This window comes from Penicillium cosmopolitanum (assembly GCF_028827165.1).
Source record: "Penicillium cosmopolitanum strain IBT 29677 chromosome Unknown utg000009l:1.0-9042332.0:1.0-9050551.0, whole genome shotgun sequence".
In the NCBI taxonomy this organism is placed as follows: domain Eukaryota; kingdom Fungi; phylum Ascomycota; class Eurotiomycetes; order Eurotiales; family Aspergillaceae; genus Penicillium; species Penicillium cosmopolitanum.
The window spans coordinates 4,493,031-4,516,428 of record NW_026622679.1 but is presented as its reverse complement, the minus strand read 5'-3'; the positions used below and the strand labels follow the sequence as shown (position 1 = coordinate 4,516,428).

Here is a 23,398-nt window from a genome sequence, read left to right as displayed (position 1 = left end):
ATGCGGTCCGAGCCTTTTCTCCTCACAATTATGCCGCGATGGCTTGCCGCTTATGTGGAGCTTAGTCGCCTCTATGAGCCGTTGTTTGTGTTGATCATATATCTCCCAATCCTCGCTGGTCTATTTCACGGCGCCCTTGTTGCACATCCTCAAATTACACCCGAGATACTCCTGCAGTGTGTATTCAATTGGCTTCCTCTTTCATTGCTTTGGGAGGCTTTTGCGTGTATTGTCAACGACATTGTCGACCAACACCTGGATCGCAAAGTTGAGCGGACCCGAAACCGCCCAATAGCTCGAGGATCTATCTCCACACATCAAGGGTGTACTTTTGCCGCATTAGTGAGCTTGATGATTCTCACGTTAAGCTCACAAATACTCCCTTCCTTTTCTTTCCTATACTTTTTCCTTACAACCCTCGGCTGCATTATTTATGCATTTTCAAAGCGATTCACTTCCTACGCTCAAGCTGTTGTGGGTCTTGTCCATGCTGTTGTTTCTCTTCTTGCATCCTACTCCGTCGGCTTCGATGCATTCTCAGCACCTCGAAATGTTCTTATATCGAGCCTTTCTTTGGTGGTTGCTGTCTTCTTCCTTGTGACGACGTACGAGTTTATTTACGCCTATCAAGACATGGAGGAAGACATTAAGTTCGGAATGAAAAGTATGGCAGTTAAATACGGTTATTCGGGCAGAGCAGTGCTTCTTGCATTTTCTATAATTTACGGAGGTCTTCTGATTTTGAGCGGCATGGCTGGTGCCCTTGGGCAAAACTATTTCTCAGGCGCGGTGTGTTCTATCGTGACGGTTTTCCTGTCGGCCTCCCTGGTGGATCTCAAGTCTCCTCAAAGCTGCAGTCAATGTTTCCTGTATGGGTTTGTTGCTGGAAGTGCGACCTTAGCTTCAGGTCTATTAGCAGAATATGCCTTTTAGATGCCTAGAGTGGTAACAAAACACTACCATGGCAATTATGGGTTAACACTAATAAAACGTCAAAGGGCTGCTCACATCTGTTCATTTGGGTTTAAAATTACGGTCAAATATTTGGGCGCCGGGATTTTGCACTTTTATGCTTGGCTAATGCAACTCTGCAAGTAAGCCCAATGAAATCACATTGCGTTACATTTGGAAATGTTTATATTCTGTAAATCTATGCCTATAAATTTTCACCAAAGTTTGAAGAAACGTCCTAATAGTATAGCAAAAGAGCATAGCCTACCGAGGTCGGCTCCCCTTGTCCCTACAGTATGCATTATACTGACTTAATATTGATTCCCCTCGCATCGGTGACATAGAAAAGATGACCCGCAACCTGTTAAACTTTGGGGTACCCTCGCGGTGTACACTGTCTGACCAGTGGCGACCGATCACTTTCAGTTGAGATCGCAATTGTGGCTTCGTATTGCAGATACGCAGGTACGCAAATTGGTAAATAAATTCTCGGCTGCTATGAACTATTGGCTGTTTAATACTGGTAATTAACATAAATTACAATAGCTAGCGCGAATACACGCGAAAAGTGATCCGACATACTGAATATGTAGACAGTGTAACGTGTAACTCTAATTGTAGATCGCCGAGTCTGTGGCTTGTTGTTGCATTTAGAACCATTTAGCCCCTTAGAAAAGCATAGCTTACCGCCCAGCCATTGCGCTAACCCTTGCTGAGAAGGTAGCGGTGAGAGCTGTAAATTCTATTGGTAATTTCCAATCCAGGATTTACTTGAGAAATGGTCAGAGAGAAATGATTTTAGAACGGATCATCGTAGCCGCGAAAAGATATCCGGGTTAACGCAGCAGGTGGTGGCTACGTATTCCAAGAGTGATTATCACCGTTTAATACGAGATTTATCTGGATTGTCTCCATCATTTCTACTATCTGACTTTGAAAACATACTTCAGTTCTTAGCTAAGTTTCTATATACATTTTAACCAGCTATGTTTTTCCAGGGACTACTAGAGAGTCTCACCACCCTGTCGCCGACAATTGTTTTAGGGACATGTCTTGCGGGAGTAGGTCAAATAATCCAGCAAGTCCCATGTCTGGAAAGTGTTTTCTGATTTTATGCCCAGATTTTCCTGATTATCAACCTCCGAGTGCTATACAACATCTTCTTTCATCCACTTGCTTGCTACCCAGGTCCGATATTTTGTACATCGAACGCTATTCCATATCAGATTGCGCTTCTCAAAGGAACAACACATTTATACTCGGCTCGTTTGCATGAGAAGTATGGTCCGGTCGTTCGAGTATCTCCTAACGAGCTCTCGTACATCACCGCCCAGGCGTGGGCTGACATATACGGGCGTCGACACCCGGAGCAATTGCAGAAACACCCAGATATTATTTCCGGGCCACCTGGCGGGGTCTACGGGCTAGCCAATACCCCTAATGATCAAGATCATTCACGCATGAGACGGCTCATGGTTCCCGGGTTCAGCGAAAAGGCTGTGCGCGCCCAGGAAAATGTATTCAGGAACCATATCGGCCGTCTCATTGTCAAAATCCGAGACAACGAAGGCAATGACACTATTGATTTGACGCTCTTATTGCACGCCACTACCTTTGACATTATTACGGACTCGATGTTTGGAGAGAGTGCCAATACACTCGAAACAGGGACTGACTGGATGTCTTTGACGATGCCGCTGGCCCGTGGACGGATAGTAAATACTGTTGCATCAAGCTATGTAAGGCCTTGCCTTTTCTGTTTTTCTCCCTAGAGATTTTTCATGAAAGGAGATCTTTGGCTGACGGTAGGGTATCAGAGCACTCGTATCATTCCTATCCTACGTCGTCTCTTGCCAGGAATGGTCCCCAACACAGCGATTCAATTCTTCCAAAATACGGTAAGAGCACTCGATCGCCGATTGACTAGACCGTCATGTGACGATGGTCGTCCAGATATTTTGCAACATGTGCTGCCATATCTGGATAACCCTAAGGGTCTTACTCTGCCAGAACTGCAATCGACCTTGCGATCCTTGATGATTGCCGGATCCGAGACAAGCGCCAGTATTTTGACTTCAGCGCATTACTTTGCGCTTTCCAACCCGAGAGTTTATGAACGTCTACTGGGCGAAGTTCGTTGCCAATTTGCATCAGATCGCGATATCACCGGTACCAGCGTGAATAGATGCAAGTATCTAGTAGCTGTTCTTGAAGAGACTATGCGTATTTGGCCAGCCATCGCCATCAGTCTTCCCCGCATAACACCACCGAAAGGCTGTGAAATTGATGGCCTATGGGTGCCAGGCGGTATCAAGGTCGGCGTCAACCAATGGGCCGCCTACTCTTCTGACCGCAATTTTGCTCGACCCGATGAATTCCTCCCGGAAAGATGGTTAGAGGAAGGAAATGAAGAGTTTGCCAATGATGTCAGAGCTGCTTTTCAGCCATTCAGTACAGGTCCGCGAAACTGCCTAGGCATGAAGTAAGCTCTCGGACATTTCTCTGAACATTTTTTAATCTTGATTGACAACTTGGATCGGCTAACCCAATTTCGAAGTTTCGCCCGGACGGAAACTCGAATTATCTTCGCCTGCTTGCTATTCAACTTTGAAATGGAACTATTGACAAGCCATGAAGAGTGGGATGCCCAGAGAGTTTTTATCATGTGGAGCCGGTGTCCCCTCCGAGTCAAGGCTAGGCATGCGACGAGGTAACGTATCAGGACAAGAGCTTAACTTAGTTACTGGTTAGCGGTTGAAATGTCCCGAAACTTCAAATGATTGATCTAGTTAGGGGGTTGAGAATGGTTGAGCGAACTCAGGGGTCTCCCAATCCAGTGACGGCGCGTTAAGGTACCATACTTCCGATGTCGCAAGAATAGTTAGTTACTAGGGAGAATTAGGTGGACTATAGAAGGCCTATTCCGAAAGATAATCGTGGTATATGACTTGCACCCTCATTTTGTCGGCATGAAAGAATGGGTGACAACTACCTGAAACTAGTTATCCACTAGGCACTTTTTCCCTGATGCCCAAAGCCCCTATAGTCAGCATACTATTTTTTCGTTACTCTACTCGAAGAGGCTAATCTGCTTTGTATGTTACCATCGGGGTAATCGTGGAAATTACAAATAATTATCGCGTACTGGCAAAACGTTCAAGTTCGATCCGTCTTCGTATATGGCCATCTGCAACTTTCCGAGGCTCAGTCTAGGCAGGGGCAATCTAGAATCTCCTTTCTTGGAAGGGAGGATGGCCTGGACCGCTGGATGGCCCGGTCAGCCTGAAATTACATTAGCGGTGAATCGTCACATCATACAATACGTCAAGTCGCAAAGAAATGATTGTAGGGATCGTATTTATTAATCGTACTGCCGATAATAGATAATTGTTTGACCCCATTATCGATCGACGGTACGATCAATACAATAACCTTGGAAGGATAGTTGATTAAAACGATCATGCCGAAGCCTAGGCGGTACTAACAACCAATAACTATAGCTAGTGTATCTAACGAAGCACAGATGCATTCGGGTGCGTAGACGCGAGGAGTTCAAGTTTGAGCCCTTTCCCCACTTCTGTAGCCATTCTACTGAAATACAGGTACAACTCGTTTTTATATCGCCGTTTCTGAAATTCGGCATTCGAAGCCGCAGAAAATTCAATGGCCATGAATGAATCCCGGATGAGTGAGCTCCTTGCATGTAGTATGCATAATGAGCGGAATATCTGTTATTTGTTTCGATTCGATGTGTCTTCGCGCTGAGGAGCTGTCTGCCGGCCTGCCAGAATAATTAAGTGTGGCCATTTTCTCTGCTGGAGCCTATCACCCTCCATACAAACCTGAAGGTTTTGACAGTGTGGCAGAATATGAACGCCCTCACCAATATCTTGGAGACACGGCTCTTCATCAATGGAGAGGTAGGTTGCTTACTATTTTCATCGCCTATATCTAACCCTACTAGTACGTCGACTCCATGTCCAATCAGCGACTAAGCTGTTACAATGCGATCGACCACTCTCTTGTCACGAACGATGTTCATGCCGCTACGAAAGAAGATGTCGATATTGCTGTTGCAGCAGCTCAGGCAGCGTTTACCGGATGGTCGTCAACACTTCCACAGATACGCGCCAAGATTCTAAACAAATTTTCCGACCTCTTAGAAGAGCATTCGGAGCAACTGAGCCTTCTGGAACATGTCTGTAGCGGCCAACCGATGCTAGCAATGAAATCAGTATTTATACCAGCTGCTGCTACGCGCATTCGATGTATGAAAATCTGCCCTTGGTGACGCTGCAAAACTAATGGTGAGAGCGATACAGACTCGGCCGGATGGTCTGATAAGCTTGCTGGGCAGTCGTTTCCAGCGGAGAATGGCTTTCTCAAAATCGTTCACCGCGAGCCACTGGGAGTTTGTGCAGCTATCACTGCGTTCAATGCCCCTCTTATGTTCATGGCGGCCAAGGTTGGACCATGTCTTGCGGTCGGAAACGTCATCATCCTTAAACCCAGCGAGAAGACTCCATTGTCTACACTTTATTTAGGGCGACTGGCGAAGGAGGCTGGTTTTCCACCTGGGGTGTTCAATATCATTGGAGGTGCCGGAGCAACCGGGGCATTTCTCGCTGAACACTTGGAAATTGATCGAATTTCGTTTACTGGAAGTTTGGCTACCGGAAAGAAGGTGGCTCAAGCGGCGTCAAAAAGTAATTTGAAACGCGTGGGGCTAGAACTCGGGGGAAAGAGCCCAAGTATAATCTTCGCAGACGCTGATTTGGATAACGCAGTACACTGGTGCACGAGAGGTATTGTTACGGCTTCTGGACAGATGTGTAATGCCAGTTCCAGGGTTTATGTTCACGAAGACATAAAAGAAAAATTCATCCAGCGGATGAAGAGCGCTTTCGAGGGAATAGATATCTCCCAGACACAGGCCCCAGTGATTGACCGGATCCAGCTGGCTCGAGTTGAAAGGTATATCGATCAGGGCACCAAGGAATCATCTTTGCTTACAGGAGGAACACGGATGGAAAACGTGGGTTCGCACTTTCCAGAGAATGATTCTTGCTAAGAAAACAGTCTTCTTGGATACGTCCTACCATATTTGTCGATCCTTCGCCAGATGCCACTATCTACAAGGAGGAGATATTTGGCCCTGTTGTTGTCATCTCCGGATTTACAGATGAACAAACAGTCGTGGAAAAGGCCAACAACAGTAAATATGGTTTACACAGTGCCGTATTCACACAAGATATTAATCGTGCGATGCGCTTGTCGAGCAAAGTTTCGAGTGGAACAGTGTGTATCAATTGCACTCTCATGGTTGATGTCGGCCTGCCTTTCGGTGGATGCCGCCAGAGCGGATGGGGGAGAGAAGGTGGAAAAGTAAGTCCTTGAATTCGAAAGCACGCACTATGTACTAATTTGTGTAGATTGGAATGGAAGAATGGACTGAGCCAAAGACCATTTTTGTTAAGTAAGTTTATCTCAGTACATGCTGGCGGGATGCTAATCCTAGCAGTTTGACATATTAAACCGAAATTGATAGGACACTTCCATTGGTCTATGACTTCAAAGCCTCCTATTCAACATTTAGCCTAGAGAGTAAGGGAATAGCCCCTGACTAGTGCCGTAATACGATCGTGTCACGAATGGGGGCCACAAAACATCTATCAAATATCCTCGTTTGCAATCCTAACAACTATAGCAAACCAAACATTCAATCTACTAGATTTGTATGTAAGTTTCAAATAGATGATATTCTTGATTATGACTGTAACCTAGGCGGGAAGGAGGAGGGGTGAAGAGTAGATCTTCTAACCTTGACTAGCAGATCCCAGGTTATTGGTTGCCACCTGGGCGCACCTAGCTGGCTTTCCACCTACATACATCGGCAAATCGGCAAGATGCTACCAATGCCAGCAAGGGGGCAGCCTATACGCTTGGGGCGCTGCACTAGTGGCCAAGAAGGCGCACCTTAACATACAATAGATCGACGAGAATATGTTAAGCGATGCGGTACGCATACCTAGGTCCACGATCCATGAGCTTTTAGCAAGTGCTAATACTAGTGTAATTTAATATGATCTAAAGACAATTATGTCTGGTATGAGCTCAATTGCACCATTTTCGCCAAATAATACCGGATTGCTGATTGGTAGGGAGTCATCAGGTATACTTAGGTATACATAGTTGTCAAGCAGTGGATATTTTCAGATAATGCTGACTCCTTCACCGTAGTTTGCCAATGCTAGATTCGCAACAGAACGATAGACGAAGAGAACATCCCCTTTCGATTGACTCCCTCTCCGATCTGTCATAGTGAATAATACCGGTCACTATTTGTAATTACTGTATTCTTCCCCTCTGCCGGCTTGCCCGCCAAATAAATAGTAGTTCTGTTTGCTCTAGACTCCAAAGTCAATGCCTCTTGGATCAATAATCCCCCTTCTCGTCGCTCACCTTACGAACCAACCCGCCTTTCTTACTTTCAATCTCAGATCCAATTACTCTCACCATGGCTCCCTTCGGAAAGATTTACACTTATCCGAACAATGCCCGGGTTATTAAGGTACACACCTCTCCTTGCCTCAGACAGACGAAACCAAGGCGGATACGAGTGCGAAGAACTGAATGAAAACAGGCCCAAGCAGTTGCCAACCTCAACAACCTCGAACTTACTATATCTGACTTCCAAATGGGAATTACAAACCGCAGCCCTGAATTCCTCGCCAAATTCCGCCTTGGCAAAGTCCCCGCCTTTGAAGGCGCTGACGGCACCACCCTCATCGAATCTGATGCCATCACCCAATACATAGCTGAGAGTGGTCCTGCTGCCCCTCAACTCCTCGGATCAACCACTCTACAGCGCGCCCAGATCCGCCAGTGGATCCTCTTCGCCGACGGGGAGACACTTGGTCCTACCATCGAGCTGCTTCTCCCTCGTGTTGGTCTACGTCCTTTCGATGCTGAAAAAGAGAAGATTTCTCTTGAGAGGCTGGAGCGTTCGCTTGGTTTTCTAGAGGAACATCTGAAGGATGGTAAGGTGTGGCTTTCTTCCAGTGAGAAGCAGGGGTTGAGCTTGGCGGATATCACTGTTGCTTCCGCCTTGACATGGGGCTTTTCTCGAGTTATTGATGTGGAGATGCGTGCTAAGTATCCCGTTCTTGAGGAGTGGTTCAAGCGAACTATTCAGGCTGAGGGTGTCAAGCAGGCGTTTGGCGAGCAGACTTTTGTTGAGAAGAGAACTACCCCTTCTGTTTGAGAATAGATTTGGTCTTTCAGTCCTCTGGATATAATTCAGGAGTGGTCCGATAGACTGGACTAGACATGAATTGACAAGCAAACGAATCCAAAGAAAAGCAAAAACATGCAACAGCAGGAATTCGCATGTGGTCACCCACCATACTACTAACCTGCCGGCGTGTGGCTAAAACCCAGTCAGTAGCCGGGTGGGTGCCGCCCGGGTGAGAATAGGGTGAGCGCTGCTTGAGCGTCTTGTTGGATTATCCCGGTTGCTGAGATGTCAGGAGAAATAGGCGGAGTGTATGGCAGAATAACGAAGAACTAGACAAGAAACGATTAGCTTAGATCAGGTAACCTTTCGATACAAAATATGTGGGAAGATACATGAACAATTAATAGATTTCTTCGCCGTTCTGTGTATGCTCTAGTATAGGCTTTCACCGCTTCTAACATAAGGTCACACGCACGTGATATTTCCGGCCGTCATCCACCAGTTACACGTCTGGCGATAGGTCTTGGAGCTAGTGCGTCTAATCCTTCTCACAACCCAAGATCATCGGTGTTTAATATTTGGATTTGAACGGCCATCCACCGCAATAAATTTGTGTAGAATGAGGTGCACTGGGTTCCAATTCGTTAAATTTAGACGCGCGGGACAAAGGCTAGTACCCGACATCTGTTGTAACTCTGCGGGATGCAAAATGGACCGACAAACATTTGCATTACGACGATCTCTAAGAGATACCTAACCACAGGGGGAGGGGGGGGGGCCTTCCTCTGTTCATTGAACCGGATTTCTAACAAATAAAAGGCTGTTAATCGGCGGCAAAGACTTTAAGGCATTGTTCACATTTACACATTAATCCAAAATGAAAGCTTCGCAAGCAAGATTTGAGATGCCCAACGTAAACGATTGAGATTGAAAATTATAGTAAAATTCATAGCTACAGAAGGATCGGATAGGGGACAGACAGTCGGTATCTTCGAGTGACCTGCACAATATTAACGAAAAGGGCAATCACTTAGCATCAGGCGAAGAGTGAATTTCTGCTTATTTCAACAAAAAGGGTTACTTTGCTCCAAGTCTAGAATATGAAAGAAGTCAATATTACAGATATATAAAGTGGATTTTGAGCCTGACAAACATAATTTTAAACAAACCCCTTTTTGGCCAGTAAACAGCAAGGTTGCTCTAAGAACTTATCAGGTGAATTTAAGAGTTAACCGAGACACAATTAAACAACTCAATAACAGATAAACATATTTATCTTCAATGATCCACTCGATTCTAGCCCAAGAAAGCATATCATAACCAGCCAGACACAGTAGACACTTGATCAATCATTCTAAGATTAGACAAGAAGTCTGAAATATGTAAAATAATCAGTCACTCTGGAAAAGAGATAGTATTAGATACTACCTCCTGGAATATTCTGTCCCTTTTCGTGTCGCTCTTTTTGTATGTTATAGGCTGCTAATGTAATAGCTTTACTAAGGGGCAGGCTAGAGACCTGTGACTAGGCAAGATTTCGAATGGTAATCGAGGAGATAACGATAGAGATAAATCAATCAATACTAAGAATAGAACGGAGACTGATTCTTGAAGAAACTTCAAGAACAAAGGGGCATTCTTCCAAAGTCATTCATTCCTGAAATCACATGGAATCGGGCATAAATCCCATCTAGTAGTTTAGGTCAAGGAAGAGGAAAGATCCTTCTCCTTACTAGTACTCTCGTTAATCTCAAGTTTCAGATCTGCAAAGAACCACAATAGCTGCCTTTGCATTCCGGTCACGCGGATATGAGAGGCCCCATTTTTCTGCCAGCATAACTGCCCCAAAATACCCTTTGCATATCTACTGGACCGGTGGCAACTAGAGCGCCGTAGTATTACCTTTGCCCAGCCATTGACGCCTGTACCGGGCCGCCACCTACTCATAGTTTAAAGATATCCCGGAAACGGCCCGATATGCCCTCGATCTACATGAAAAGATGCAAAAATTTATGCAAATCCCACTAATTCCTACACTTGCACCGGACTTAAAGGAATCGGACTTAATGGATTTAGAAGCTCACCAGTGCATACTAGTAATTGATGAATTATATATAAACTTCAACTTGGGTCTAACATTCCGCCAGTGCTAAGTCTCACGACACTAATCTGTCTTTTCATTCGCTTCTCTTCTCTTCTTGCAAATTTTACCATTTATCAAAGTCAATCTACGATATGGCGAGACCCGCACTCCTCGTCGCCGACGTCCAAAACGGAGTCGTGGACCTAGTCCTCGGCACGGGACTCTCAGCCCGAAAAGAATCGTACCTCCAACGCATGTCCACAACGATAACAGCCGCCCGCAAGGCCGGTATACAGATAATATACTGCGTGATCGATCTCCGACAAGGCCATCCGGAGGTAAAACCGGACAGTGCTCTCCAAAAGGCGCTGCAGTTCATGGGAAATTTTCTTGAAGGCGAGGGCTCGAATGTGCACGCAAGCATTACGCCTCAATGTCACGATGGCGACTTGATAGTCTACAAGCGCCGTGTTTCGGCATTTGTTGGGAGTGATTTGGAAATTGTTTTGAGAAGTTTGGCGGTTGGGAATTTGGTTGTGACGGGATTGTCGACGAGTGGGGTTGTTTTGTCTACGATTCGACAGGCGGCGGATTTGGATTTTGATGTTACGGTGCTGGAAGATCTTTGTGCTGAGATGGACTCGGTGGCTGGGGGGGAATTTGCATAATGTGCTGGTGGAGAGTGTATTTCCGAGTCAGGCTACGGTGATGGAATCACAGGCCTGGATTGATAGTTTGGATATTTCAAGTTAGTCATTGGCCCGCCATGGAAGGATTTATGAATGGTACTAGAGGTAGTATTAATACTAGGACCAACTTTGAAAGTATCATTCAAGTTCAAGTTGTACTGTACCCAATGCAATATTTAGCACTTCCAGTGGCCAACAGTAGTACTAGCAATAGTACTAGTTCCAAGGTTATTTACTATGTAGCTGTAGCCACCTGCATGATATATATACCACTAGTACCTAGGTAGTATTACTTTTTCAGTGAGGTGCCAGTGGTCACCTGGGTAAAGGGCTTCCAGCAACACCAGATTGATATTTGAACTATATTCAAGCTAGAACGGGAGATCATCAACATATGGTTTGCGCTTATTTAGTGTGAGAAGTTGAATGTTTATTTCCTCTCTGTTATCTTGGCCACTAAGGATGTAATACTAGTAGTCACGTGTGAGCCGAGTCTGTCCCGAGGTTGGATGGACGGACATTACTCGGGATTTAGATTACGCCATTTTGCAAGTATTTGCCAGATGAATGAGTAAATACAATAAATACAGTAAGAAGAGCAAGTTCAAAGCATTGAAACCATCGACATTCACTCCCCTTCTCCCGCTGGAACGGAAAGTTTGCCGATCTTCTGCGAGTGCCCGCGGGTGGAGTGATCCAAACACCTTATCTTTCGCCCCTTAGAGAGCTGGAAACTTGGAACTGGGAACAGAACAAACTTGATTGCTTCCTGGTTTCTTCTTTTTCTTCCACTTCCACTTCCACTTCCACTTTTCAACACTCTGCTTATCTTCTATTCTCCTCCCAATGCGCGCACTTTAGCGACCGTGACTTGAACGATTGTAAGTACCACGCCGAATCTGGCGCAGTGGCTTTTTGGGCATGCGCAGTTGACACAATCAGGCAGCCGGCCTTTGTTTCTGGTCTACGGGTTAAGGTCACTTCGATCCTCTCCTAGAATTCCCTCCTCTCTAGAGACCGTGCCATCAGTATCGCTACTCGCATCGATATCGATTCTCTTCTCTCTCTCACATCTACCGGATCTTGCCTACCTCCTACTGTCTTCCTCTGACTTGCACCCGTCACGCGCATCCATACCACCCTTCCTTCTTCCCTCCCCTTCGACCCCCGACTCCGTGACCCTTCATCACGCCAGTCCAAGCCTCAGCCAATTTCCATCGTCGCAAAAAATGAGATATCGATCCGAGGGACTACAATCCACCTCCCGGATCGGGCGCGCTCTCTCTCACTCCACTGCCACCTCGGCATACCTTTACCCCGGACAATAAAATATACCCATACCCATAACCAAAAGAAATGGCTGCGACAATGACTCAAATCGAATGCAACACAAATGGCGCCCCATCACCACCGCCTCTACTAAAGCTAGGCTTACCAGCCGAAGACTGCACTTCCAAACCCACGATGGACGAATCGACCGCAGCAGCAGCAGTCTTTAAAATCTCACCCGAGGAAGCCCTGCAACAACTGTGCGATAATGTCGAAAGACTAAACGCCTACTTCGCATCGAGCACAACAACCACTGATCCAAATTCCTTCTGCTCAACTCCGATCGGAAGTGAAACACCGGCGGAGGAGGAAGGTCTCGCTGTAAAAAGCGTCGGTATACACTGCGGAGGAAACACAGAGGACCGTCGGGACCACCATACCGAGCGAACAAAAGAAGAATCCTTCCAAATGGCCATCCTTTCACGCAAATTCCTCTCCAAAAAGATCCCTCCCATTTCACTGCTGGACTACCTACTCCGACTACACCGCTACTGCCCGATGTCTACGGCCGTCTTTCTCGCCACTAGCCTCTACATTACTCGCATGACGCTGGTGGAGAAGATGTTCCGCGTTACGCCGAAGAACATGCACCGACTGGTATTGGCGGGTCTTCTCGTTGCTATCAAAGCCTTGGAAGATTTGGGGTATCCGCATACGCGGATTGCGAAGGTTGGTGGTGTTAGTAATGTGGAGTTGTCGAAGTTGGAGATTAGCTTTTGTTTCCTGGCGGACTTTGATCTCAGGGTTAATGCGCGGATGTTGATGAATGAGATGAATGAGGTGAATCTAGAGGGAGGATTGGCGCCAACGTCAGTTGGCCCCGAATAGGAGGGCTCTTGATGATTGATCATGAAGATATTTAATGCGTTTCTGATAGTGTTGCGCGCTCGACCCATTCTGTACACTTTCGAATGTTCATCTATGTCAATAAAGAATTCTCTAAGAATCAATGCAATGCAATGTAAATAAAGTTGAGTATGAATATTGTGACCCAGACTCCACCAAAGTAAATCTTGATGCTAGAAACCAATGGTTGTCTTTTGATTGGCCGAGGCGTGGGCGGGCACAGGAGAGTGTATGAGTATACCAGGAGGCATAAGTATAGTAAAGTCGGAATCCAGACTGCGCGGCTCAGTCTTTTTCCTAGGAATAGAAATAGAAATAGAAATAGAACCAAATTCTCCGTACGAGTAGACTTGAATAATCCACTCAGTCAGCCGCTAAGCACTGTGCAGTGCAGGGCACAGTCAAGTCGGGATCGCTGCAGCCTACCAGCGTGGAGACTTTCTGATTTCCCCGACTGCCAAAAAAGTCCGCCCTTCTCACCCTTTGCCTGTTCCTGATCCTGATCCTCCTCCACTCCCTTTATTCATCTACGCGGAGTCTGTACTGGTTACGGGGATCGCAATGTTCTATTAGAGACCCAGAGTTTCTATAAAAAAACACTCCCTGGAATCGCGCACCCATTCGATTAATCCCCTGCCCCCGTCCAACGGCAGCCTCCCGGTCCCGATCCCGAGCCTCACCCTCACCCTCACTCACCCTCACCCCCGTTCACGATACACGCTCGTCATGTCTTCCAAAACTCCGCCCTCCAATACCCAGAGTAGTAGTCCCCTAGGACAAAGCTCTCGATCGACATCAGCCATGACCGGGAAAGAGACCCCAACCCCCTCAAACACCGATGTCGAGATGAAGAACATGCAGTCCAATGCGCCCAAGGGCTCTATCCCCTTGGGTGAGGATATCATGCAGCTAGCTCGCATTGGAGAGATCGGCGCAATGCAGAATCTGTTTGCGACCAAGAAATTGACTGCGAATCATCGAGACGAGGAAGGAATTACTCCGCTACACGTTTGTTTGCCCCCTCCTCTTCCTCCTCCTCCTCCTCTCTACCGCGGAGATGCAATAGACCGGTCCAGGTAGCTGACTCTTACCGCCGCTAGTGGGCTGCAATCAATAACCAATACGCCATGTGCAAATTCCTCCTCGACGCCGGAGCCGACGTGAACGCAAAGGGCGGCGAATCCGTAGCCACACCAGCGATGTGGGCTGCACAACGATGCAACTACTACATCGTCAACCTCCTCCTTTCGCACGGCGCAGACCCCCCTCCTAACCGACGTCCAAGGCTACAACATCCTCCACCTCGCAACAATCGACGGAAACGCATTCCTCCTCGTCCTCCTCCTACACCAGGAGATCCCGGTGGACGTAGTCGACCAACAAGGCCACACAGGACTAATGTGGGCCGCATACAAGGGCTATCCAACATGCGTAGACCTGTTCCTGCGCTGGGGCGCCAATGCCAACGCAGTAGACGAGGGTGGTCTAACACCTCTCCACTGGGCATTAGTGAAGGGCTCACTGCCGTGCGTCTTGAAACTATTGGAATACGGTGCCGACCGATTTGCGCAAACTCGGGATGGAAAATCGCCCAGTACGGTTGCGCAGGAGATGAATACGATGCGAGTCTGGTATCGGGCTCTTAATGAGCGCGGGTATGAGCCTGATGGGACGCAGAAGGAGGTGCCGATGGGATTGGCGATTGTTCGGAATAAGAGTACTATGGCGAAGTTTTTCTTTCTTTGGCCGTTTCTGACGATTCTGTTGGCCCTTTGGATGTTGAGCCATATCTCGGTTTTCTTGAGTATTCCGCTTACGTTGGTTACGCTTTTTGGGATGCAGTGGTCTGCGCAGCAGTTGGCTAATCGGGGGCCTTCGGAGTATCGGATTTTGCAGAAGACGGTATGTTTTTTTGCCTATAATAACGACGGCTGTGCTATACGCTGTGCTATACGCTGTGTTGTGATTGAACCAATATACTAACAAGATGTTTTTAGCCGTACCTCGCTGGTGTTTTCGCAGGCACATTATTTTGGGTTGGCTTTTGCTATGTTTTCAGGGTATTGCCAGGTGAGTTGAGTTGAGTCGGAGGAGATGGATGAATCCCAGCATCCAAGATCAAGACCAAGACCAAGACGCGAAATTCTAACGAGTGAAATAGCCACCTATTCTTCATCCCCGATCCTGAACATCCTGTTTGCCGTCTTCTATGGTCTTACAACCTATTTCTATATCTACGCCATGGTTCAGGATCCCGGTTACGTGCCCAAGATCAGCAGCCGGAACCAACAAAGAGAAATGGTCAAGCAACTCTTCGAGCTATGGAAATTTGACGAAGAAAACTTTTGCGTCCCTTGCATGTCGCGAAAGCCTCTTCGCAGCAAGCATTGTCGTCGTTGCGGCCGTTGCGTTTCGAAGCACGACCAGTAAGTTTCCCCCGGCCCTTTCGCCAATGCCAGCCATGAATGTTTTGTCAACTTCCCTGCTAATCACATCCAAAGCCACTGTCCCTGGATTGACAACTGTGTCGGAGCGAACAACCTGCGCCATTTCGTTCTCTACATCGTTTCCCTTGAAGTCGGCATCATTCTATTCGTCCAGTTGACCGTTCGCTGTGAGTAAATTTCCAGTCATCAACACTACACCCACACTAATTCCAATCTCACCAGATATCAACGCCCTACCTGCCCCCACAGCCGCAACATGCAACGTAATCAACGACACCCTCTGCAGCTACGTCACAAGAGACACATTCACCCTAGTCCTAAACATCTGGGTAATCCTCCAACTAGTCTGGGTAACGATGCTCTGCGCAGTCCAACTAGTCCAAATCTCCCGCAACCAAACAACATACGAAAACATGCGCGGCCACCACATCGACCGATCATACCCAAGTTCCCAAGCCTTCGCCTCAGCAATGACAGCCGGAACAACCTCTCTCGACGCAGCCGGTCTTTCCGCTACAGGCGCAGGACCAAACCCAGCCCTGTCCAGACCTTCTCCTCCCCCGCGCCGCCACGGCAACTGTTTCTCGCAATGGTCGAGTCTGCTGGGAATTGATGCATTTTTCGCAACGGCGAGAGATGGTCTGCGTGAGGGGCAGGGTCAAACCGTCGCAAGACCTAGGAATCCTTTCTCCCGTGGTATTACGACGAATTGTCGTGATTTCTGGTGTGATCCTGAGCCTGTTTTTGGGAAGAGACAGTCTGGGTCGGCGATGTTGGCGGGTGAGGTCGTTAATTATCATGATATGTATGAGACGCCGATGCGGATGCATACGGGGTCGAGATCAGGGGTGGTGGGGATGCGGGTGGTGGTGCTTATAGGAGTGTTGCGGATGAGGATCCTGAGCGGATGGTTTAGATGAGCTTTGAACCCTTGAGTTGATCTGTGGTTTTTCATGTTCATGTTCATTTTCATGTTTGACTGAATCGGATTGATGCGAATCAAGTATCCGTTTCAATCCCAGTTCCAGTTCCCCTTTGCATTTCCCTGGGCTGGTGCTGGTGGTGGTTGAAGAGTATTTATTAATGACCCTCGCGACCCGACTTGACCCTTCCTCCTCCCTTCACAACTTCATCATGCTTTTTTTTTCTCGGGCCTTCTATGTATGACAGCAGCGACGGTGTTGTGTTGTGTTCTGTTGTATTGCATTGCGTTGGCATATTCTTTGGTTTTCCCGACATATATGTGTCATACGTTATGGATCGGAGTGCATTTTTTGGAGCCGAGTTCGAGCTTGAGCTTCCCTTCATGTTAGTAACTTGAAGGGTTGACTTGAAGCTGGGCTTGCTGGTATTGTACAGTGGGTGTTAGAATAATGATTATATTAGCCTTTCAAGTTTATCATGATTCGTGGATATAGTACAACTTGAACTAATTTACTGATCCTGTTACTAGTAAAGTAGTTAGTAACCACCTATTCTCAGTAACTAGTAGTAGTTATGTAGTAGAGATAAGAACTTGCCAGGTGCTAGTAATCCAAGTTCGAGTAAAGAAGCGAGAAGAGAGAAGAGTGGGAGAACAGAACAATATCAGTACCCAGAGAGATTGAGAGAACGATAACTCCGAGTCTGTGGACAGGGCTCAACAACAGCCAGAGTCATTGAATTAATTCATAACCCTTGAATTCTTCTGTCTAAACATCCCTGAAAAGGAAGAAAAAAACAAACAAACAAAATAAATGGTGACAGAACTCACCATCATGTTCGGAGTAGGGGAGGAAGTTCCAATTTCGCTTGTTTGAGGGGGTAGCACTGGCAAGGGTTCAAGTCAACAACGGCCCCAGGCACTTGGGATAACCTCCAGGGCTTCAAGTTCCAAGCTGAAAAAATCAGGATCAGGTACATTCAAGTTCAAGTCTACATAGTATTGATATATCATAGGCATAACTACTACATACTACTGGCACGGTGGGGTGACATTCAGATACCGTGACACTTTTCAAGGCTAAATTAGAGTAGAGTAGAGTACCTAATCACCACTATCAGCTTGACCAAGTACGTTTGACACAGAGGGTAAAGACATAATTCTTCCAAGGTTGGGGTTTGAGTTATTAGCCTACAGGAGAGGAGTGTGTAGAACGAGTACACCGTATAAGCACACTCACGAGTAGTTCATCTATTTGCAGCCTCGAGCGCCAAATACTCATATTGCCCTGCCCCAACCCTAACTCCACCCCCACGGCACAGGTCAAAAGTGGAAAGAAAGTCAATAAAGACAGGCCAAGCCACAACGTACCGAGTAAATCCAGGATAGGACATGATAGGACAGACCTACCGTCGGGGTACACACACTACCGGGCCAGGCAGTGGGGGGGGGGACAAGAGGGGATTGACATTGAGATCAGATTGGACTGGACCCTGAGTCTGAGTCTGAGTTGACACCAGTCTGGACCCTGCATTGAAATTGAAACTAACCCAAGAAAAGACATGCTCGACAAGTTTGCCGATGATCACTTCACTTTCCGCAAGGAGGGATATCCGCAGCAGGCGACGTGCCGATCCATGCAGATACCGGATACCGCAAAATTCTGGAAACCTGCCTATTCCTGCTTCATTGTCCGAGCGGGACTGAGCCGAGGATGGATGCAGATGCAGGCTATGTAGGCTAGGAGGGGTGGGGGGGGGGCTAGCTAGCTAGCCAGCCAGCCAGCCAGCCAGCTACGAGACTCGTACGAAGCTACTACATTACACGATTCAAGGGAGTGGGTGGGAGGGGACAGGCTATCCTATCCTGTCCACTTTCCTTCGGGGCGAGGGCGAGGGTACCAGTACCGGTGACAGCTCAGCTGGCGGTGTACTAGTACATAAACATGTTACATATGCTATAGTTTATGACTTGGTAAAACGAACCTGAACCAAGGAACGAAACGAAACGAACCACTTAATTCTGGGAAAATTGATCCGAGGATCCGTAGAAAAGATTAAGCCAAGACTTCGGGAGCACAGGGAGAGACATGATCTGATCTGATATGATATGAAATGGGTGATAATGTATAATCCTGGTCCGCGCGGAGCGCAGTAAGCGAATCCACGTTGACTATGAATCGACCCCAACCAAGATGAAACGAGGCTGGAAACCAAATCCAATCCAACGGACGCCACGAAAGGGGTTTTGGTGTTAGTGTTAGTCTTGACGTTGGAGATTTTATAGACGCTGATCGAATTGAGTTCATGTTGAGGGCTAGAAGAATGCAGGGTCTTTGATCTGAAGGATGGTAATTACATCGCATTTCACCCCATTGCATTGCATTACATTACATTGCATTACACAGCCATGCCATGCCGCCGTGATGTATGTATGCGAGTGCATTTTAATTTTCCAGAATCAGTCGTGACAGGTCCGAGTCTGAGGCGTTCAATTTGAAGTTCGCAGGGCTTTAAGTTAAGCTTCTTTTTCTTTCACACATGGCGCAAACCTCCAGAATTGACTTCAAGTTCTATTCAAGTTGAGGTTGCCATTGCCAATGCCAAAGAATTTCGGCGACATTTTTGACCTTCTACACGTAACTACGAGTACAAGGCCTCCTTACATTTTCGCATGTATTTCGTCGTCCTCAATTCACTTCACGCAGCCTAGCCTAGTTCAGTACTCCGTAATGTGTATAACGAATCTTCAAAACCTGCAACCGACTCCACCTTGCCCTGTGTCCTTCCTTGTCCTGTACATTCGACAGGCGGCTCGGTTGGGAGCGAGCGAAGCAAAGGAGCTCGGGTTGGCGTGGCATGGAGTGCGAAGCGGGTCCTCGGTAGCCGGAACGACGAGGATGAAGATGGGTACATCTGCATCTGCATCTTGGCTTAGTCTAGGTACTGTACGGAGTACGGAGTACTCGTACATACAACACGAGGTGTGTCCCCACCGCCTCCTGCCAGGTTGGCGTAATCCAGCCGAGGACCAGGAATGAATGAAATGAATGGTAGAGGAGGGTAGGCGGACCCCATCTCACTAAGCACAGTATAGGAAAGTGATAGACGGGGAAGTGGGCTGAACTGGACTGGACTGGGTACTCGCACTACCGTACTCCGTATGTAATTGGAGATTAGATTCTAGCCTAGATTGTCCAAGGTAAAGCAAAAAGTGCGGTGACAGACAAGGCAGGGAAGAGTTTGTCTCGACTCGACTCGACTATTCAACGCGCCATACGGGAGTGGCAAGGCCCGACAGAGTGGTACTGGACTGTGTATGTACATTACCTATAGGTACATATTTTCCCACAAACTTTGGGGGGTGCAGGTGCATGGTGCAGCCCAATTACCAATTACCAATAAAATCGGGAAAGTGGGAATTTCTGATCAGATAAAAAATTTCGTTCGGGGGTTATCTGATTGCGCCACGCTGGACCCACCGTGGCTTTTTTTTTTCTTTTTCGTGTCAGGTCGGGTCTCGTATGAACCCGTACAACTACATACAGTGTGGGTAGTTACTCGTACAAAGAGTATGTACCATGTGTATGAAGCACTACTGTAATACACTGCCTTGCAAGAACAAAAATTTGGTCTGGATTGTTCTCCCCCACTCAGGAGTACGAGTAGTACTTACTAGCGAGGGATAATTAACATGTGAAGTGAAGTAAAGCACTGTACGGAGTACATACCCCCAGACGGAGGATCAATCACTTGAGTACTCCGTACAGTACTTGTAGATCAAGTGATCCAAATAATCCAAATTCAACTCAAAACTCTCCAATTCTTACCACTTTCCTTTCAGGGGACTCGACAGGGACAGACAGGGACTCGACACCGATCAGCGCGCAGATCATCGCTTACGCAGGTCAACGACAGGTGGACTCGGCTAGGCAAAAGGTCAAAGGTCCGTTCTTCGCGCGGTTTCCGATGACTTTTTTTTAATTGTGTGGTTGGTTGGTCTTGGCGGACGGATGGGAATTGTATTTGTATTTATCGTTTAGTATTCAGGATCCACTTGGTATACAGTGTACAGTGTCTCGTACAATATACGTGTATTAGAGCCATGGTATTCGTATGAAGAAATCAAATCAAATCAATCAATCAATCAATCCCCACTAGATCATACCATATTTCAAGCTTGCTGTCCCTGTCCCTGTCAGCCTCAGTACTCAATACTCAGTAGGTACTCCGTACTCCGTAGTAAGCTTATGTATGCCAGTGCCCAGGTCCAGTGTCAGTCCAGCCCGAGGCGTAAAGGGCTGAAACATTGATCTCGGCAGAGTTAACCTTTTTGAGTGTAGGGTTGGAGGGGTACGCATTAGAGAGAAAAAAAAAACTCGCCAAGGCAAAAAAAAGTGGTTTAGAAAAGGTATTTTTTAAGAAGTCAATTGAAAAAAGCCGTTCTCATTAAATTTCCAATTTCCAACAGTCTAGAAAACAAATGCCGCGCGTAGACTCTAACATAGCAATTGAAATTGAAAAAAGGGGGTATGTGAGAAGAAAACATTGAAAGTGAAAGTCAGTTGTGCGTAGCCGTAGCCGTAGCCGTGGCCGTAGCCCGGTTGTTTTTTTTTTGAAGAACTTGCACATTCCGGCAAAGTTCCTTAGTAGCATCCCATCCCATGCACTAGAAGAAAACAAATTGGATCCCTCCAATTCATTTACAGCATAGCACGAACCCGGGTGTCCTGCACCACCGTACCAGTACCAGCAAGTTGATCTTCAAAGACAGAGTTAACAATCTCCCCACCCCGTACAGCAAGAATAGAAAGCAAGCTATCACTCAAACCATGAGTCTTCTCATTACAACCCTGCAACCAAATCCCCGCATCACGGCTAACCTTGCCATGGTCCAAATTAACGCGATAATCACGACCAGGAGTCCAAACAGACTGTCCAGCCGGTCTTAGAGATCGCACCTGTTCGAGCAATTGCTCGTGTGCGTCACGCTGGTAGCCCGTAGCAACCATGACAGCGTCGACTTCGAGAACTTCCTTGCCCTCGGCGCTCTCGTCTTTCACGCCCTTGACGTGGATGCGCATGCGTTGGGCGGGGTTGTGGTGCTCGATCCGAGCGACGCGGCGCTCGGGTAGAATGCGGTGCTGCCACTGGGTTTGGTCGGGGTTTTGCACGCGTTGGAGGTACATGGTGTTGTAGATCTCTTCGATGAGTTCGAGACGGACGACGGAGTAGTTTGTGGCTTTTTCGGTGGCGATGCGTTTGTGGCGCTCTTCGGTGGGGAGGTTGAAGAATTTGTCCACACGCTCGGGGTTGAAGATTTCGTTGACGCTAAGGGTTTGTTAGCTTTGTTACTCTTTCCCTTGGGATAGCTGTCTGGGTTGAGGGATCACGTACAAAGGAGAATCATCACTAGGACGAAGAGCTGTATCCCGCAGGATCAAAGTAGTGCGGGAGTTAGGGTAGCGGCGTTGAAGATCGTGGAAGATCTCCGCAGCACTCTGACCACTGCCAACGACAGCGATATTGTATGCCTCGGACTCATTCTTCAGCACATTTGGCAGAACAGTGCAGTACTTGGACGAGTGCATGATGCGCTGATCCTGAGGGAAACCAGGAGGCATCTTCGCCTTACCACCCAAAGCAACGACGACCTTACGAGACCGGCGCAAAGTAATCTCACCAGTCTCGATATTCCGCGAACGAACAACAAAGTATTCCACAACCCCATTAGTCTCCTTACCAGGAACAACATCAACGACCTCCTCACCATACGAAACAACGTTATTAAACCGCTGCGCACACCAACGCATATAATCCTCAAACTCCATACGCGCAGGCAAAAACGTGCCCAGATTGGTAAAGTGGATCAACCGATCCTTGTTGTGCAGGTAATTCAGGAAAGTGAAGCTACTGCGCGGATCGCGGAGGGTAGCCAAATCCTTGATGAAGGAGATTTGCATGCGTGAGCCGGGAACCAGCATACCGGAGTGCCAGGCGAATTGCTTCTGGCGCTCCAGGAAGCAGACCTTGGGCTTGAAGTTGGGGTTTGGAGTGCGGCCGAGGGCGGGGTCCATTGCGTCGTTGAGCGCAATTCCAATGGCCAGGGATGCGGGACCGAATCCCACGCAGAGAAGGTCGTGCATTTCGTCTGCGGCTGCGGAGCGCAGGAGGGAGCGGTTGGAGGCGGATTCAACGCGGGGCTCCATGGCGTTGACGTAAGGTAGCTCGGACTTGCGAGCGATGGGCTCCATTATGTAGGGGGGGAGGGGAGGGAGAGGGGAAATCCCGTGAAGAAGAGAAGAGGAGGTTGAAGAGGGGAAGATGAGAGAGGAATAGAGCTCAAGCTAAAGAAAGAAGCTTTCGGAGCTGGTTGGTGGTCGAGAGAAGAGAAGAGCAGAAGAGCAGTCCGGCTGGGTTATGTATGAAGGATCACCCGAGTGAGCAAGAGCAACAGCAGCAGCAATAGCAATACAGCAGTGACTAGGTGGATCCTATCACCTCCTGGTCCACATCGGATACTTCTGTCTTGGGAGAGTCGGATCGATGCGAAGTTGTCCGAGTCGTGCAATAAAATAGTAAAACAATGAAATAATCCAGAAAATAAAAAAAAATAAAAATATTGGCGTATCGTATGTTTGGAGCTCCACCGCCCGGGATGTGGTATGGCGGTATTGATGGTACTGATGTGTACTTGGTGTGATACTAGGTTGTAATGCTCCTGGTAACACCGCTTGTCTCAGCTTTGTGCGGATCTGATAACCTTGACCGCGGAAAATAATGGGAAATGGAAATGATAAAATTTCTTCAGTGGATACGAGGCGTTGGCGTGTGCTATAACCGGGCGTATTATTGTCAAGGTTCCCGGTTATCAATCAGTACTAGTCTCCACTGA

At 47.4% G+C, this 23,398-nt stretch overlaps 8 protein-coding genes across 8 annotated transcripts; 7 read left to right on the top strand and 1 right to left on the bottom strand.

Moving 5' to 3' along the window:
- N7509_009782 (4-hydroxybenzoate octaprenyltransferase) lies at window positions 1–933 on the top strand (the record flags this gene model as incomplete). Its single annotated transcript, XM_056634419.1, has 1 exon — window positions 1–933. One exon carries the CDS (start codon window positions 1–3, stop codon window positions 931–933), a length of 933 nt encoding a protein of 310 aa, XP_056485039.1.
- Window positions 934–1,937: 1,004 nt separating this feature from the next.
- N7509_009781 (cytochrome P450) lies at window positions 1,938–3,437 on the top strand (the record flags this gene model as incomplete). Its single annotated transcript, XM_056634418.1, has 3 exons — window positions 1,938–2,012; window positions 2,073–2,666; window positions 2,724–3,437. 3 exons carry the CDS (start codon window positions 1,938–1,940, stop codon window positions 3,435–3,437), a joined length of 1,383 nt encoding a protein of 460 aa, XP_056485038.1.
- Window positions 3,438–4,820: 1,383 nt separating this feature from the next.
- N7509_009780 (uncharacterized protein) lies at window positions 4,821–6,485 on the top strand (the record flags this gene model as incomplete). Its single annotated transcript, XM_056634417.1, has 6 exons — window positions 4,821–4,871; window positions 4,916–5,219; window positions 5,274–5,986; window positions 6,031–6,336; window positions 6,384–6,427; window positions 6,473–6,485. 6 exons carry the CDS (start codon window positions 4,821–4,823, stop codon window positions 6,483–6,485), a joined length of 1,431 nt encoding a protein of 476 aa, XP_056485037.1.
- Window positions 6,486–7,468: 983 nt separating this feature from the next.
- N7509_009779 (glutathione S-transferase family protein) lies at window positions 7,469–8,215 on the top strand (the record flags this gene model as incomplete). The annotated part of the gene is made up of 2 exons (XM_056634416.1): window positions 7,469–7,522; window positions 7,595–8,215. The coding sequence occupies 2 exons, from the start codon at window positions 7,469–7,471 to the stop codon at window positions 8,213–8,215; spliced, it is 675 nt and encodes a 224-aa protein (XP_056485036.1).
- Window positions 8,216–10,423: 2,208 nt separating this feature from the next.
- On the top strand, window positions 10,424–10,939 carry N7509_009778 (cysteine hydrolase family protein; the record flags this gene model as incomplete). Its single annotated transcript, XM_056634415.1, has 1 exon — window positions 10,424–10,939. The coding sequence occupies one exon, from the start codon at window positions 10,424–10,426 to the stop codon at window positions 10,937–10,939; it is 516 nt and encodes a 171-aa protein (XP_056485035.1).
- A 1,377-nt stretch (window positions 10,940–12,316) lies between these two features.
- N7509_009777 (putative cyclin-dependent protein kinase complex component) lies at window positions 12,317–13,117 on the top strand (the record flags this gene model as incomplete). Its single annotated transcript, XM_056634414.1, has 1 exon — window positions 12,317–13,117. One exon carries the CDS (start codon window positions 12,317–12,319, stop codon window positions 13,115–13,117), a length of 801 nt encoding a protein of 266 aa, XP_056485034.1.
- An 819-nt stretch (window positions 13,118–13,936) lies between these two features.
- N7509_009776 (palmitoyltransferase AKR1) lies at window positions 13,937–16,498 on the top strand (the record flags this gene model as incomplete). Its single annotated transcript, XM_056634413.1, has 8 exons — window positions 13,937–14,143; window positions 14,236–14,503; window positions 14,571–15,037; window positions 15,133–15,205; window positions 15,297–15,561; window positions 15,637–15,749; window positions 15,805–16,278; window positions 16,395–16,498. The coding sequence occupies 8 exons, from the start codon at window positions 13,937–13,939 to the stop codon at window positions 16,496–16,498; spliced, it is 1,971 nt and encodes a 656-aa protein (XP_056485033.1).
- A 4,708-nt stretch (window positions 16,499–21,206) lies between these two features.
- N7509_009775 (L-ornithine N(5)-monooxygenase) lies at window positions 21,207–22,757 on the bottom strand (the record flags this gene model as incomplete). The annotated part of the gene is made up of 2 exons (XM_056634412.1): window positions 21,207–21,834; window positions 21,901–22,757. 2 exons carry the CDS (start codon window positions 22,755–22,757, stop codon window positions 21,207–21,209), a joined length of 1,485 nt encoding a protein of 494 aa, XP_056485032.1.
- Window positions 22,758–23,398: the final 641 nt, after the last annotated feature.